The sequence below is a fragment of the Theobroma cacao genome, chromosome 1 (assembly GCF_053813885.1).
Source record: "Theobroma cacao isolate CCN51 chromosome 1, ASM5381388v1, whole genome shotgun sequence".
Classification (NCBI taxonomy): Eukaryota; Viridiplantae; Streptophyta; class Magnoliopsida; order Malvales; family Malvaceae; genus Theobroma; species Theobroma cacao.
The window spans coordinates 30740194-30755097 of NC_142639.1; the positions used below are offsets into that span (position 1 = coordinate 30740194).

Here is a 14904-nt window from a genome sequence, read left to right on the forward strand (position 1 = left end):
AGAATAAGACAAGTTAGTAAGACTAGTTTTGGAATAACAAAAGAATAGGAGATAAAAAAACAAAAATACATTTTATTATAATATGTGAATTTAAATTTAAAATATTTAATTTTTATAATTTATTAGATATATTAATAATTTTAATTAAAACTTTAATATGATTTTTTAATCTTATCTTTTTGCTCCATTTTAGTTTTTTAAATATTAATATATTAAAATTTTATAATTTATAATTAAAAATTTAATATGATTATATTTTTTATTTTATCTCTAATTTCATTTAAAAACATTAAAATATTAAAAATTTATAAATAAATTTGTAATATAATTTTTTATTTTTGTTTCATTTTATTAATAATTTTAAAGAGAGACAAATAAGATAAAGAGAGATAGAAAAAGAGGAAAATGAAAGCTTTTATATGCTGGGATATATATAGGGTAGTAATTTCACAAAATCATTAACTATTCATCTATTATTCTATTATCATAAAATGATTATTCTATTCTATGAACCAAACATGCCGTAAGGGCATTTTATTTAAAATTTTTTTAAACTATTCCTTGACCCATGGAATATCTATTCCAATCTCTCCCAAAATGGTCATTTTAGAAATACTCATTCAATGAAATGATCCTTTCGTGAATCAAATAAAGTGTAAAAGGGTATTAAGGAATACAAGTGAATGAAATTACATTCTAAAAAAGTTTTGGGGGAGTGGAGATGGGTTTTGAAGAGGGGGGAGATATCTATTATATTATTATTATTATTTAGAGAATACGAGAGGGGAGCTTCAAAAGATTGAGACGCGACAAATATTTTTTTTTGGTTGGTTGCTTTAGAATGTGTTGGCCAAACCCGCCTCCACAAGATTGCAGGCACTTCTTCTTTTTAGTTGGGCCTATGGACGTGCTCATCTAATACCGGCTTTATTGGGCCACCTGTAATGGGTGGAAGAAGATAATATAAAAATGTTCTAGTGTTTTTAGTTTTTGTTTAGTTAATAAATTATATAATCCATTATTGATGTTTTTAAAGCACTTTCCATTATCAACTGGTGAAAGCTTACACAATTAATCCAACCAAATAAGCCTGGATAGTATTTCTTTTCATCACCAAACCAAAGTAAATTAGGATTAATTAATACTATCATAAATGTTTAATGTTTTCGACTCCTCTCAAATTAGATTCCAAACTCATTCTTCTTATTTATTATTGTTGTAATATGTCATGCTTATCATACATGTTTTTTTCCATCCTTTACTTGTTTGACCTTAGTTGAGCCGAGCATGTCACGTTGTGTAAATGATCGATTCGATGTTAAAATTTTTAAAAGTTGAATTTATTTTTTAAAAAAATTAAATTGAATTGAAATTTTATAATTAATAAAATGATGAAAAATCAAACTATTTCGATTGATTTGATCAATTTTGAAAAACTGAATTCAAACAAAATTTTAACAAAATTCAAGATGATATATATAAATATAAATTTCAACAATTCCGAACAAATTCAACAATATTTTTAATGAATTTATCCATGGAAAACTAAACCAATTGATCAAAATATTCGTATTTATGAATTATTTTAATTTTGAATGTTTTAAAGAGCTTGATTTGATGATTTAAATATAAGGATAGTTAAAGAATTTTTTTATTTTTTCGAAATATATGTATTTTAATTTTTTTTCTTTTTTTTAAAAAAAGCAGAGACATATTGTTAAAAATAGTTTTGAGTTCAAATGTGTCATTGAATTTAATTTTTTTATCAGAATTTTATTTAATCTTAATCACTTAAATTTACCTAAAATTAATGGCCCAAAAAGAATCAGTACAGCTTAATCTTTAACCATATTTTTTCATGCAAATATTATATATAAAAAATCCCTAAGCAAACCATACTTTTAATTGTTTATTATAGTCTCTAACTAATTAGTTTGTATTTGTTTAGGTTTAAATTTGATAGTAAATTTATTAAGAGAATATAAATGTTCAGTATTCAAATCATTTTATCAAACAGTTGTGTATAAACTAATACAGGAGTATATAATTTCAAGAAATTTGGAGTTCAAGAAGTTAAACTAGTATTAATCTTTTTATTTAGTTAGGAGCAGTTGAACTTAATCCTGTTAGTAATTACATTTTAAAAGCAAAGAATCATTTTGCTTTCATTAATTCTTTTGATTGCAGGTATCCTTTTTTTGTGTTCGCAAGCAGGAAGGCATTTACTACGATTGGCTGTCCCACTGCGGACTGCACAGGCACAACACGACTAAGCAAAGCATTAAATTAAGATTTGACTCCTTCTAAGGAGTTCGAAAGAATCGAAGGAAGGTTAACGTTAACAACGTAGAATGTTGTAATTGGGTCCCACTATATCCACTCTGGCACTAGCAGAGCCAATTCTAGCCATATGATTGGTTGGGTTGGACCTCACGCTCTCATCATCAAATGTGTCATTGGAATGAACAGTGTCGGTAACTCAGTAAGGAGAAATTTGCTTCTCACCAACTCATTTTCGTATTTCTCACAACTGTCTTTCTCTCTCTCCCTCTCTCCATTGACTGCAAAGAAAAACCCTACTTTGCTACACGCTCTTCTGCAACCGTGTACCACTCCGCTCTTTTCTTCTCCCTCTCTTTTTTTAGAGCTTCCCCTTGATCCCCTTTTATCTGTCTCCACTGTCATTTCCATGTCTCTTCATTATTTCTTCTTTCTCTCTAACTCTCCCTTTTTTTTCGTTCTTTCTGGTTTGTTGTTCCAAGAAATAGCTAAGCCAACCATGAATACTATAGTAACTACAGGCAAAGAGAAGCTGGTGGAAGTGGTAGCAGCTCATAGCTTGATGCCTAAAGATAGGGAAAGGTCATCTTCACCGTTTGTGGAAGTGGAGTTCGAGAACCAAAGGCATAGGACTAAGTTAAAAGGAAAGCCTTGAACCCCATTTGGAATGAGAAGCTGGTGTTTCATATAAAAGATGTTGTCGATCTTCTTTACAGGATTATTGAAGTCAACGTTTTTAATGAAAGAAGTTCGAGTAACAGTAAGAACTTTCTTAAGAAAATGAGGGTTTCTGGTTCAAGTATTGCTAAAGAGGGTGAAGAAGCTCCCCAAATGTACACTCTTGATAAAAGAAGCTTGTTTTCTCATACAAGGGAAGAGATAACCTTAAAGCTTTACGTATCAACGAGAAAGGAAGTCAAAGAAGTGGGGATTGATAATGGGATGATGGTGTCTGCTTCAATTTCCTCTGCGGGGTTTTCAAAAAAGAACAAAATGCAACAGCAAAACCCAACCTTGGTGGTCCAACAACAACAACTGGTTCAAAAGAACAAGCCAACATAGCAAACTCAAAACCATGCAAAACCTGTGGAGACTAATCCAGGTGAGTTAAAGCCTGTAGTGATAACTACTGGTCTCAGTCCAGCCGTTCCCTTAGCCGTCGGTGGAGTCACTGGTGGTGGTACTGGTGTTAGGGGTCATGGTGGGGTGAGTCTTTACCCAAATGGGTCTAATGAGTTTTCACTCAAGGAGACAAGTCCTCATCTCGGTGGCAGTCCTTTGAACAAGGACAAAACTAGTTCGACTTGTTGAGCAAATGCAATATCGTTTCGTTAAAGTAGTGAAACTTAGAGATATTTCATTGTTTGGTGGTGGTGAGATTGTGGCTGAAGTCAAGCTAGGGAACTGCAGAAGTGTTACCAATGTTAAGAGTAACTCTTGCATGGCTTGTGACACATGTCCTATTTTGATGTAAATTAAATCAGCTTATAGCAAGCTAAGTGTCTGGTGTACGTGTAAGGCTGCATGTATGTTAATGTTTATGTTTTTACACTTGGTGATTAAGTTCATATGTCACGACCCGGTACTCTCATCGAGCTCGTGACAACCGCCGCGATGTCTCGATAGACATTCATTACCCGAAATGTCAACCGAAACCTCGCAAGGCTTTAATATCAGTTTTCTCACCTCCCCTGCGAGTAATAGTTGCTAATATCATATTTTAAAAGATTATAAGCTATTTTCAAACCAAAACAATAAAAAAAATAATTTTCGTCTCTCGGGGGTATTTTGGTCATTTTTCCCTGAAAATTTCGAAACAAGCTAATAATGTAGTATGCGAGTGTAAAACACATATTTCATAATAAAAAATAAGTTTAGATGTCTAAAACATTCATTTAAAGTGAAATTATAACTATTTGAATATAATAAAAATATTCAATAAAATATTTCATATTTTCTTATAAAATAATTTTTATAGAGTTATCTGTAAGAAATTTTTGTAGCGTAAAAGCGAAATAAATTCATACATATTGTAATACAGATAGTCAAGGTATGTAATTTAATTTACAATGACACGTGGACCCCCAAATGACAAAGGTGAACGAAGGTTGTGAACCTACGATTTTTGAGGAAGTAAAGCCAATTGTAGCCCTCAACGAAATGAACTATCTACCGACTATCTTGAGCCTGAAATGGGTGAAAAGGAAGGTGGTGAGATTATATAATCTCAGTGAGTAAACAAATATCATCTAAAATATCTAAAGCTGAATAAATGGAGACGATTAAAATAGATCATCATAAAATGGTTCATAACCTCAAAACACATTTCAAATCATCTAAGCCAGTTACATTTCATTCAAAATATACAACGAGGTTTATGATTTCCTAAAAAGCTTGGCTCGTGCCAAAATCATTCTCATACTTGGTTGTCAAGGATACCTTGACCTGGGGCTATCCCAACTGAATCTGCCAAAGCTGTCAAAAAGTCATGTACGCATAAATCATATTTTTATTTTGAAAACATAGTCGTTCTTTGGCGTTGGCTGAGTTCACCCTCACGTGGTGGTTTGGCGTAAAGTGAACTCTAAAGTTTTACCTCAGGAGTTACCCTGCGCGCCTCCTCAACCGAGGTAAGAATATACTCGGATTCCGTGCCCCTCTAATAGGCTGGTCCACAGAACCTGCCACTGCAGTGACCAATCTATAACCCACTAATTCAATAAAAATTCAACAGCATGACATGGTAATTTTATCATTATCCAACCTATTAAGGCAAACAACAGTTTATGCATTTTCAATACAAATACCCATCCAACCATTCATGCCCACATTATCATAAGCCATTTAATTCAAAACATAATTTACAATACAGCAAGTAATCTCCAATTACTCCATTTTCTAAGCCATCATTCAATTTCAAGACAATTTATAAAATCATTTCGTTTAAACACATTTTTCATAAAATTTCAAAATCAGATAAAAACATACTTTAGATAATTAAGACGATAATAAGGTTACTCACTGTAATGGGAATCGAATTTCGAGTACTCCGATTATTGATCTTAAGGTACTATCTCTTTACTTTTGCCAGAATGCTCACCACCTAGAGATAATGCACAATAAGCCATTTACTACATTTGTGCTAAATTGTTATAAAACCAATTTAGGCTCTATACTAATGCTTGAAATAGAATGCTAATTGTTCGGATCATTGTCTAAACACAGTATTCTACATAAATTCAATTGTGTACCTAAATAAAACGGTATTGACCTAATTCAATCTATCACCCGATTAATTAGCCAATATGTCTAATTTAACTCCAAATAACTCAACTTCTCTCCCAATACTCCAAATCATCAAACTCAAGTCAAGTAACATAAAATTTAGCAAGATCATCTTCACATTTCTTCTTGGGAATTTCGACCATGGTGGGTGCATGAACACTATAGTTTTTCCCACTTGATTTTTACACCATAAATCATTAATTCCTAACCAAATCACTTGAAATAAAATCAAGTCCACCATCAACACACCATAGGGAAGATTCGGCCAATGGAGGGTGCTGGAAGAAAATGAATTTTTCTTGTTTGTTTTCCATGCTACACATCACTAACTAACTAAAAACACTAGAATATATTGAAATCTAACCAAATCCAAGTTCAAAACTCCTCCCCCCATATCCGGCCAGCAAGGGCATCCTCATGCAAACTTGATTCTCAACCATAGAAAATGAAAAAGAATGCATAGGAAAGGTAGATCACAAGTTAGAATTGAAAAATCTTACCTTTTGTCACTTGATTCTTTGAAATTTTATGAATTTCTCTTCAATTTCTTAGCTAGGTTTTTGTTCTTATTCTTTTCTTCCCTTTTATTCCTTTGGCCGACCAAGAGAAATGAGTTGGGAGGGTTGTGGGCTGATTTTTAAAGCCAAATAATAAATGGATGAAAATTTGACACATGTCACCATTCCATTGGCCCATGTGTCATACTTACCCATTAAGCAATCTCTCTCTACCATTTAAAATTCCTCAATTATCCATAATAATAATGAGTGAAATTCATGTGCTGGACAAGTATTGGGTGGTGAAAAATTATAATTTTGCCCCTAGGGTGGCAAAATGACTATTTTGCCTTTATCCTCGAAAAAATGTCGAAATTAAAATTCTTCATTTCTCAAACTCAAATCATACTCCAAATGATCAATCTTAGTCAAAAATTTCATCCAACACTCACATCTTAACCTCTGGTGGCAAAATGACCATTTTGCCTCTAGGTCATGAAAATTCTAATTTGACTCCAAATCGGTCCTCGAACTCCGAATCACCATTTTAAGTCATTCTGAGGTTTTAAAATTCTCAATTTCATCTTAAAATCTCTGTTTGGACTAGTTCAAGGCTTAATTCAACTTAATTGTACCATTTAGTACATTACCGTCCTTTAACGATTTTTGAGGTACCCAAGTAAGCAAACATGCGTTCTTATGTACGAATGACATAATAAACATATTATAGAGCCGAGCTTGACATCATACAAGTGTTTAAGTTCATACAAGTGTTCTTGCTGGTCATCTTCATGTACTTTGATACAGCAGAATATATAAAAATTTCAGCAAGTTCCTTTCTTGCCTCTGTTCTTAACTTTTAACAGAGGCTAATGTTCTTGCTTGATATCAATAACAACCAAGAGGGTTAGCTCAAACCATCTAAATTGGGACCAAGTTTTTGCTTTTTCTAAAGATTGTGTACAGTCATCAATGGTGGAGGTTTTTGTTAAGTAAGGTAACAAAGATGATCTCTTTGGCCGAGTTTGGTTTGATTTAAGTGACGTTCTCAAGAAGGTTCCTTTTGATAGTCAATTGGCTCCTAAATGGTACAGAATGGAAAATAGGAAAGAAGACAAGTCTAAAGGGGAAGTCATGCTTCCGATATGGTTTGGGACTCAGGTAAATGAGGCTTTTGCTGAGGCTTAGCACTCAAAGGCAGAAAATGTGCATTTTGATGGACTTTGCTCTATTAAATCTAAGTTTTATTTAGCACTAAAGCTTTGGTATTTGAAAGTATCAATCATTGAAGCACGAGATGTTGTTTTGGGTGAAAAAAGGTCAACATTGATGAGGTACCTTGAGCTTTTAGCACAAGCCCAAGTAGGGAATCAAGTTTCTAGGACCAAAATTTCAACGGCTAACCCTAACAGAAACTTATTGAATCCTTTTTGGAATGAAGATTTTTTGTTTGTAGTTGCATAGCTGTTTGAAGATTATTTGTTTATTGTTGTTGAGGATCATGTTGAGCTAGGAAGAGACGAAGTTGTGGGCAGGGTATTACTTCTTGTGTCTGCAATTGAAAAAGGAAGTGATCACAAGTAAGTGGTTTCTAGGTGGTTTAACCTTGATAACCATTTTGGCAACTCTGTTGAGACCAAGCTTGTGACGCCCCATTCATAAAAAAGAAAAAAAAAGGAAGAAGAAGTAAGTGGGGGGCCGACTAAAAAGAAAAGGAAGAAAGGAGAGAGAAGAAGAAAAGTCAAGCTACCAAAAAGGGAGAAAAGACAAGAAAAAAGAGAAGGAAGAGAGTGGGGGGCCCAAGGGAGAGAAATGAGAGAGGAAAAAAAAAAAAGAGGGGGAGTAGCATCTCGGGGAGAAGAAAAAAAAAGGAGCAGCAACGATGCCGAGGAGAAGAAGAAGAAAGAAGGAAGAAGAAAGAGAAAGGGAGCAACGACGTGTCGAGGAGAAGAAGAAGAAAGAAGAAAAAGAAGAAGGAAGAAGAAAGAAGAAAGAAGTAAAAGAAGAAGAAAGAGAAAGGGAGCAAAAACATGCTGAGGAAAAAAAAGGAAAAAAAAAAAATAAATATATATATTAAGTGGGTATCAATATTTAAGAGTAATAAGTAAAGATGGTGCACTGTGGTGGCAGGCTGAAGGAAATAACGAACCGTTGACAAGTAGAAATAATGATGTAGCGTCCCGCTATTTTAAGGTTTGTGGGTGCTAGATTTTAAAATTATTTCCCTATAATATATTATATATGTTACATTTGATAGTTGACGAAATTGTGGACAACATGAGTTGGTAGAAAGCTTTAGATTGTTTGTGTTTGTGACAAGGATTTTAAATTCATTTTTTATAATATATATAAATATATAAATCTACATGCTTTTAAATACGGGGAAACAAACCTTTGACTGGCTTTTCACTTCAAAATCATACCTTGCAAGTTTTTGTGATGTTTAGGCTAATGCCCTTTTGTATTGATTTATGGAATTTGAGGATAAATTATCTATTTCACTTAGCATGCTGATATGGTAAATATACCATGCTTTGATACAATATACACAACATTGATTTGTGATTATATTGTTTGCAAACTATTATGTTTTGCAAATGCATTATAAGGGCAATGATTTTTATTTGAATGTGATTGATATTTGATTTAAAAAGGGGGACCTAAAGCCCCGATTCATATTGGGTGGCGTGGGTAGTTCCCACAAGTAGGTAAAGGGGGACCTGAAGCCCCGATTCATATTGAGTGGCGTGGGTAGTTCCCACGAGTAGGTAATGGGGAACCTTAAGCCCCGATTCATATTGAGTGGCGTGGGTAGTTCCCACGAGTAAGTAAAGGGGAACCTAAAGCCTCGATTCATATTGGGTGGCGTGGGTAGTTTCCACCACTAGGTAAAGGGGGACCTGAAGCCCCGATTTATATATGGTGACGTGAGTAGTTCCCACGAGTAGGTAAAAGGGGACTTGAAGCCCTGATTTATGTATGCTGGCGTGGGTAGTTCCCACGAGTAGGTGATGATGTCTGAGAGAGTAAGCCTAAGGGCTATATTAAACTTACCCGAGGATGATGTTCCCTTGTGGATTTTTATTTTACTATGCATGGCATTAATACTTGAAAATTTTTATTTATTTAATGGCAAGTGAAATTTATCTATTCATTGGTGATTAATTAATTCACTTTTTTTTTATATTTAAGAATTTTCATTTTTCACTTTCCATTGAATTTAATGTTGGCTGGATGTCGGGGTTGAAAGATTTTCTAGTATCTTAAATACAGCTGTCTTCATACATGTTTACTTGGGAATTACTATTTTTAAGAATTGCAAGGTATAAAAACAAATCTCTTGGTTTTATGGAATTTATTTTCTACATTTACTCGGGTTTATAAACATTCCACCTTTATATTTGTTTCCCTTTATCGCCTGCTCACGAGGTCGATGATGATCACTGAGTCTATAAGACTCATACCCCTTTTATATCCCCTTTTTTCAGGCAGGGATCAGTCTAGCGGGTACTCATCGGTGTGTTCAATCTAATGAGAATAGGTAAAGGCATCTCTTAACCCGCTCCGAGTCGCTTCGCTGTCTAGGGTTAAGTTACATAAGATTTTTAGATGTTGTGAATTATTGTAATTCATGCATATATATTGTTAAAAACTTAGTGGTTGACATTTAATTGTTATAATTTAAAAAGAAATATCAGTAGTACTACTATTATTATTAATCGCTTATGCACATGAGAGCATTTTTAATAAATGTCTCAAGAATTTCATAAAGGCTTGTTCGGGACTTGGCGGGATCTCTCGGAGGTCTCGAACGCCGATAGCGACCGAGGTTGAGTCGTTACAAAGCTGGTGACGAGATTTGGGTTTAGAATTCATCTCCGCGTTTCACTTGATAAGAGGGATACCATGTTCTTGATGAGGCCACAATGTATAGCAGTGATGTCAAGCCAACAACAAAACAGCTATGGGAGCCTCACATTGGTGTGCTTGAAATGGGAATTTTGGGTGCAACAAGGCTTATGCCAATGAAAATCAAGGAAGGCAAAGGAGGCACCACTGATGCTTATTGTGTTTCCAAGTGTGGATATAAATGTATGAGAACGCGAACTGTAGTTGATAGCTTGTCCCTAAAATGGAATGAGCAATATATTTATGAGGTTTTTGATCCTTGCACGGTTATCACTATTGGTGTGTTTGATAATTTTTGATTGATAAAAGCATCAGTACCACTATTGGTGCTCGTGACTCTCGAATTGGGAAGGTTAGAATAAGGCTGTCCACGCTTGAATCTGATCGAGTTTATACTCATTCCTATCTATTCATTATGCTGCACACTTCTGGTGTCAAGAAAATGGATGAGCTTCATTTAGCCGTGCGATTTTTGTGTGCTAATATGGGAAACATGTTGCATATGTACACTTTATCGTTGTTACCAAAGATGCATTATGTGCACTATTTGAGTGTGAACCAATTGGAGAGCCTGAGGTATCAAGCTATGAATGTGGTGGTATCCTAGGTTAGTAAGGCAGAGCCGCAACTGGGGCGAGAGTTTGTTGAGTATATGCTTGATCATGACTCCATATGTTGAGCATGAGAAGAAGCAAAGCTAACTTCTTTAGATTAATGAATGTGATATCTGGTTTTGTTCCCATGAGTCATTGGGTGGAGTCTATGCGAAACTGGACTAAGCCAGTGTACTCATCCTTGTTTGTTGCAACCTTCCTATTGTTCGTTGCCCTGCCTAAACTCATAATTCCTGCAATGCTACTTTACATGGTAGCTATGGGATTGTGGCAGTGCAGGTTCCGACCTTGACATCCACCCTACTTGGACACCTGACTCTCCCATGCTGAGAATGTTTATCCAGATGAACTGTATGAGGAATTTGACTCATTCCCAACAAGTTAAAGTGCATATGTGGTTAGAATGAGGTATGATCGGTTAAGGAGTGTGGCAAGAAGGATTCAAATTGTGGTTGGGGATATGGTAACACAAGGTGAACAATTTCAAGCATTGTTGAGTTGGAAAGATTCGAGGGCCACATTCTTGTTTGTGATATTTCGCTTGTTTGCAGTTGTTGGGTTTTATGCTGTGCCTATCAGGGTGGTAGTAGCTTTGTGAGGGCTATATGCCTTAAGGCCCCTAAGGTTCCATAGCAAGTTGCCTTCCCGGGCCTTGAGTTTCTTTAAGAGGTTACCTATAAAACCTGATAGTTTGCTGTAGGACATAAGAAAAAAGGGCGTGGTCGAAATGTAGGCTTAGTGGGGATGAATATTCTTGTTTTGAACATATAGTGTAAGGTTTCGGGGTTTTGGGATATAGGTCTTATCTTTTTAAGTTAAGCATTGTTGTTTTGTTGCAAAGGTAATTATTGTGTGTAGCTGTTTAGGAAGAAAACATGTTTAAGATTTCATTTTTATGCTGATGATGCTTTTCTCCAAACCTCTGACTTGTTTTGATTACATGGCATATGATGGGCAATGGCCGTATTATACATTACTATGAATTTAGCCCTTGATTAGTTTCATAACTTACCTTCATTTTGAATTAAGCCCTTTATTAGTGTTAATTTTAGCCCATGAAAGCTTCCTTGTGGATGGAATTGGCTCACATAAGTTGCATCTAGAACGTCGACGCGTGGCACAAATTAGACAAGTAGGTGTTCACAGCCAGATGTCCAAATTTCATTTGCGGAGAGGAAAAGATGCTCGACCCAAGCTAAGAATTGAATTTCCCATGAAACTAGAAGGTTTTAACTTTTTTTTTTTTTATAATTGGGGGATGGGGGATTCGAACCCTACTCTTTAGGTAGGGAGATTATGCATCAACCAATGAGACAAATGCTCATGTGCTAGAAAATAATATTTTAGGATTTGATATATTAAAAAAATATTTATTAAAATACTGAAAAGATAATATTACAACTTTGGTTTATAAGCACTTTATTGAAAATACAATGTTAATTTTCAAAATTACTTTATGTATTAAAATACAAATTTAATATACTTATATGTTTTTTTATTATAGATTTTTATGTAATGTCATCTTTTAAATAAATTTTTAATTTCATATATTTCATTTTTATCTCTTATTATAATCTCATATATTTTCTTTTTATTTATTATAATACAAATTTAGTTTATATATGACAAACAAAAAGAAACATATAGAATTTTGACTATCAATCTTCATAGGAAAAAATTATTTTATAATACACCAATATTGGTTGAACTTTTATCAATTGGAATTTAAATAATCTACATCAAAAGGTCAAGCAATCTGCTAGACAATTGAGAAACAATCAAAGTGTAGAACTTACCCATAATAAAACATCACAATAAGAAAATCATAAAACATATCAAAATTAGTTTACACCAACCATAAACTAGAGCCAACATTCTCCCAACAAATAACAAGTATCAAATAGGGTAAATCCATTTTTATATTAATTAAAAATAATTTTTATTTTTTAAAAAAATTTTAAAATTTTTTAAATATATTGTTATTATTATTTTTAAAAGTTCTTAAAAAATAAAAAATAGAAATGATTTTTTAAAAAATCAAAAATCAAAATTTTTTTTTTGAAAAATTGGAAAGTAAAAAAGAAATATTTTTTATATTTTAAAATTTTATTAAAATTACAAAGAGAAAAATTTTTTATTATTTTAAAATGTTATGAGCATAAAAAAATATCTTTTATTTTTCAAAATTCTAAATATATTTATATTTTATAAAATTTCTTATCTCTTATGATTTCTTAAAAATAAGAATTATTTCTATTATTTATTGTTTTATAATTTTTTTAACAATTAAAAATTATTTTTGGGGTTTTTTAAATTTTTTAGAATTTCAAAAAATGATAAATTATTTTTATGTTCTTCAAAATTTATAGATTTTATTTCAAAATGTTAAAATTATTTTTAATTTTTTTAATTTTTTTAAAGCGATAAAAATTAAGTTTTAAAATTATATTGATTGAAGAAAGTAAAAAATATCAAATTAAGTTTTATAATATTGCAGTATAAATTGTAATATGAGATTGTATTGGTTTTTCAATACAATCAGAAGTTAGGTTGGCTTATATTTAAAACAAAAACTGTAATGTAATTTAGTTAAATATATTACAGGAAATGTGAGTGCACGTCCCTCATACGAAATGCTACCTAAAGTTCAAATATCAAGAAAGTTTAGAATCTTGACGGGTTTGTCTCTTCAAATTTGAACGCCCAAGAACTTTATACCCAAAAACAACTTTTTATATTGTGGCGTCCGTTAACGGGGGCTAAAAGATTTGATGGTAAGAGGTTTTAATGTTGAGAATGAAAAATGTAAAGTAACTAGAGAAGAAGAAAAAGAAATTCTTACTTCCAATTTAAACTAAATAAAACTAAATCCAAATTGTCATTTCTATTATGAGATGACATACTATTAGTTGCATGTAACAATATAATACCGCTTCCATCAAAATATGCATCTTGTATCTCAAAAAGGCATAAACCATCTAAGAGTTCAACAAACCCAAAAAATGGACCATCGTAACAAAAAGTCAAGACACCAAATCTACATTCTAACTTTAGTGTTTCCAAGGTTTAGCCTTACCACCCTGTGCGCCCACAACCTGGATCACTTTTCTTCCTTCTATTTACTCATGCAGTTTTCTTGATGTAGTCTTTCATTTCCCTCTCCACTTCAAGCCATGATTAAATTGAAAGGTGTCAGTTAAAATTTTACTACGTAAGTATACGTATCGAATAGATAGTATATAAGTAAGCAGAGTATCGATCCTACAAAAAATTGATCTAAAACTTTACTAAGTATTAAAATTAAAACAAATTAATCGTATCCAAACACACAAAATTAATTGATTGACTAAAACTAATTAACTAAAATTTAAACCAACAAGAAAAATCAAAATAATAATAACTTGAGAAAATATCAAATCAAACAAGCCTAGGATTATAATATCCCTCACACTTCATCTAAATCTTACCCAAAGCTAGCCCTTGAGTGAAACTATAAAACCCGACCCTATAAATACATGTCATGACATACATGCACTGAGTAGTATGTTATTATGCTAGGAAAAGCACCTAAGAATAGACGAAACTCGGTATTGTATCTAATGGTACACTTGAGTTGATTTAACCTCGAACTAGTTCAAATAGGAATTGTAGGATGAAATTTAATATTTTATAGTCAAGAAATGACAAAAAAAATGATTGTTCAGAGTTCGAAGGTTAATTTGGGGTAAAATTGAAAATTTTGATATTCAAGTGTAAAATCGTCATTTTGCCACCTAAGATAATAATTTGATCATGGAGTGAAATTTTTGACCAAGATTAACTATTTGGAGTATAATTTAATGATAGGAAGTGAAAAAGTTTAATTCTGGTGATTTTTGGAGTGTAGGGGCAAAATCGTAATTTTGCCACCCACGGACAAAATTTGAGATTTTGAGAGAATTTAGATCAAATTTGACAAATTGGAGAATGGTATGAGTATAAGGGATGAAAAATATGTCTATGGGCAATTTTTCAGTTTTTTGGGCAAAAATGTAATTTTTCACTTTTACGGGGGTAAAAGTGTAAATTTCAAAAATTACTCCACCGAGACTTTGGATGAGTCTGAGAATTTTATCTAAGCTATGAATCTATGAGACAAGTGTATGGTGAAAATTTGGAAACAAATGGATGAAATTTTAAAAATGGGCCAATGGGAAAGTGACATGTGACATTTTTTAATGATATAATATTATTTTAATAAAAAGTAAGCCCATTTAAACCCAAATTTTAAGTGCTGGCCGGCCATAAGGAAGAACAAGAGAGGAAATAGAGAGGAAAGG

At 32.8% G+C, this 14904-nt stretch overlaps 1 protein-coding gene across 1 annotated transcript; it reads left to right on the forward strand.

Annotated features, from left to right (window-relative positions):
• Nucleotides 1-2758: 2758 nt before the first annotated feature.
• On the forward strand, nucleotides 2759-11285 carry LOC108661975 (C2 calcium/lipid-binding plant phosphoribosyltransferase family protein). Its single transcript, XM_018120973.2, is given in 8 exon segments — nucleotides 2759-2912; nucleotides 2915-3584; nucleotides 3586-3703; nucleotides 6966-7706; nucleotides 9909-9956; nucleotides 9959-10262; nucleotides 10265-10636; nucleotides 10639-11285. Coding segments are annotated over 8 exon segments (3033 nt in total). The 5' UTR covers nucleotides 2759-2779.
• The last annotated feature ends 3619 nt before the right edge of the window (nucleotides 11286-14904 follow it).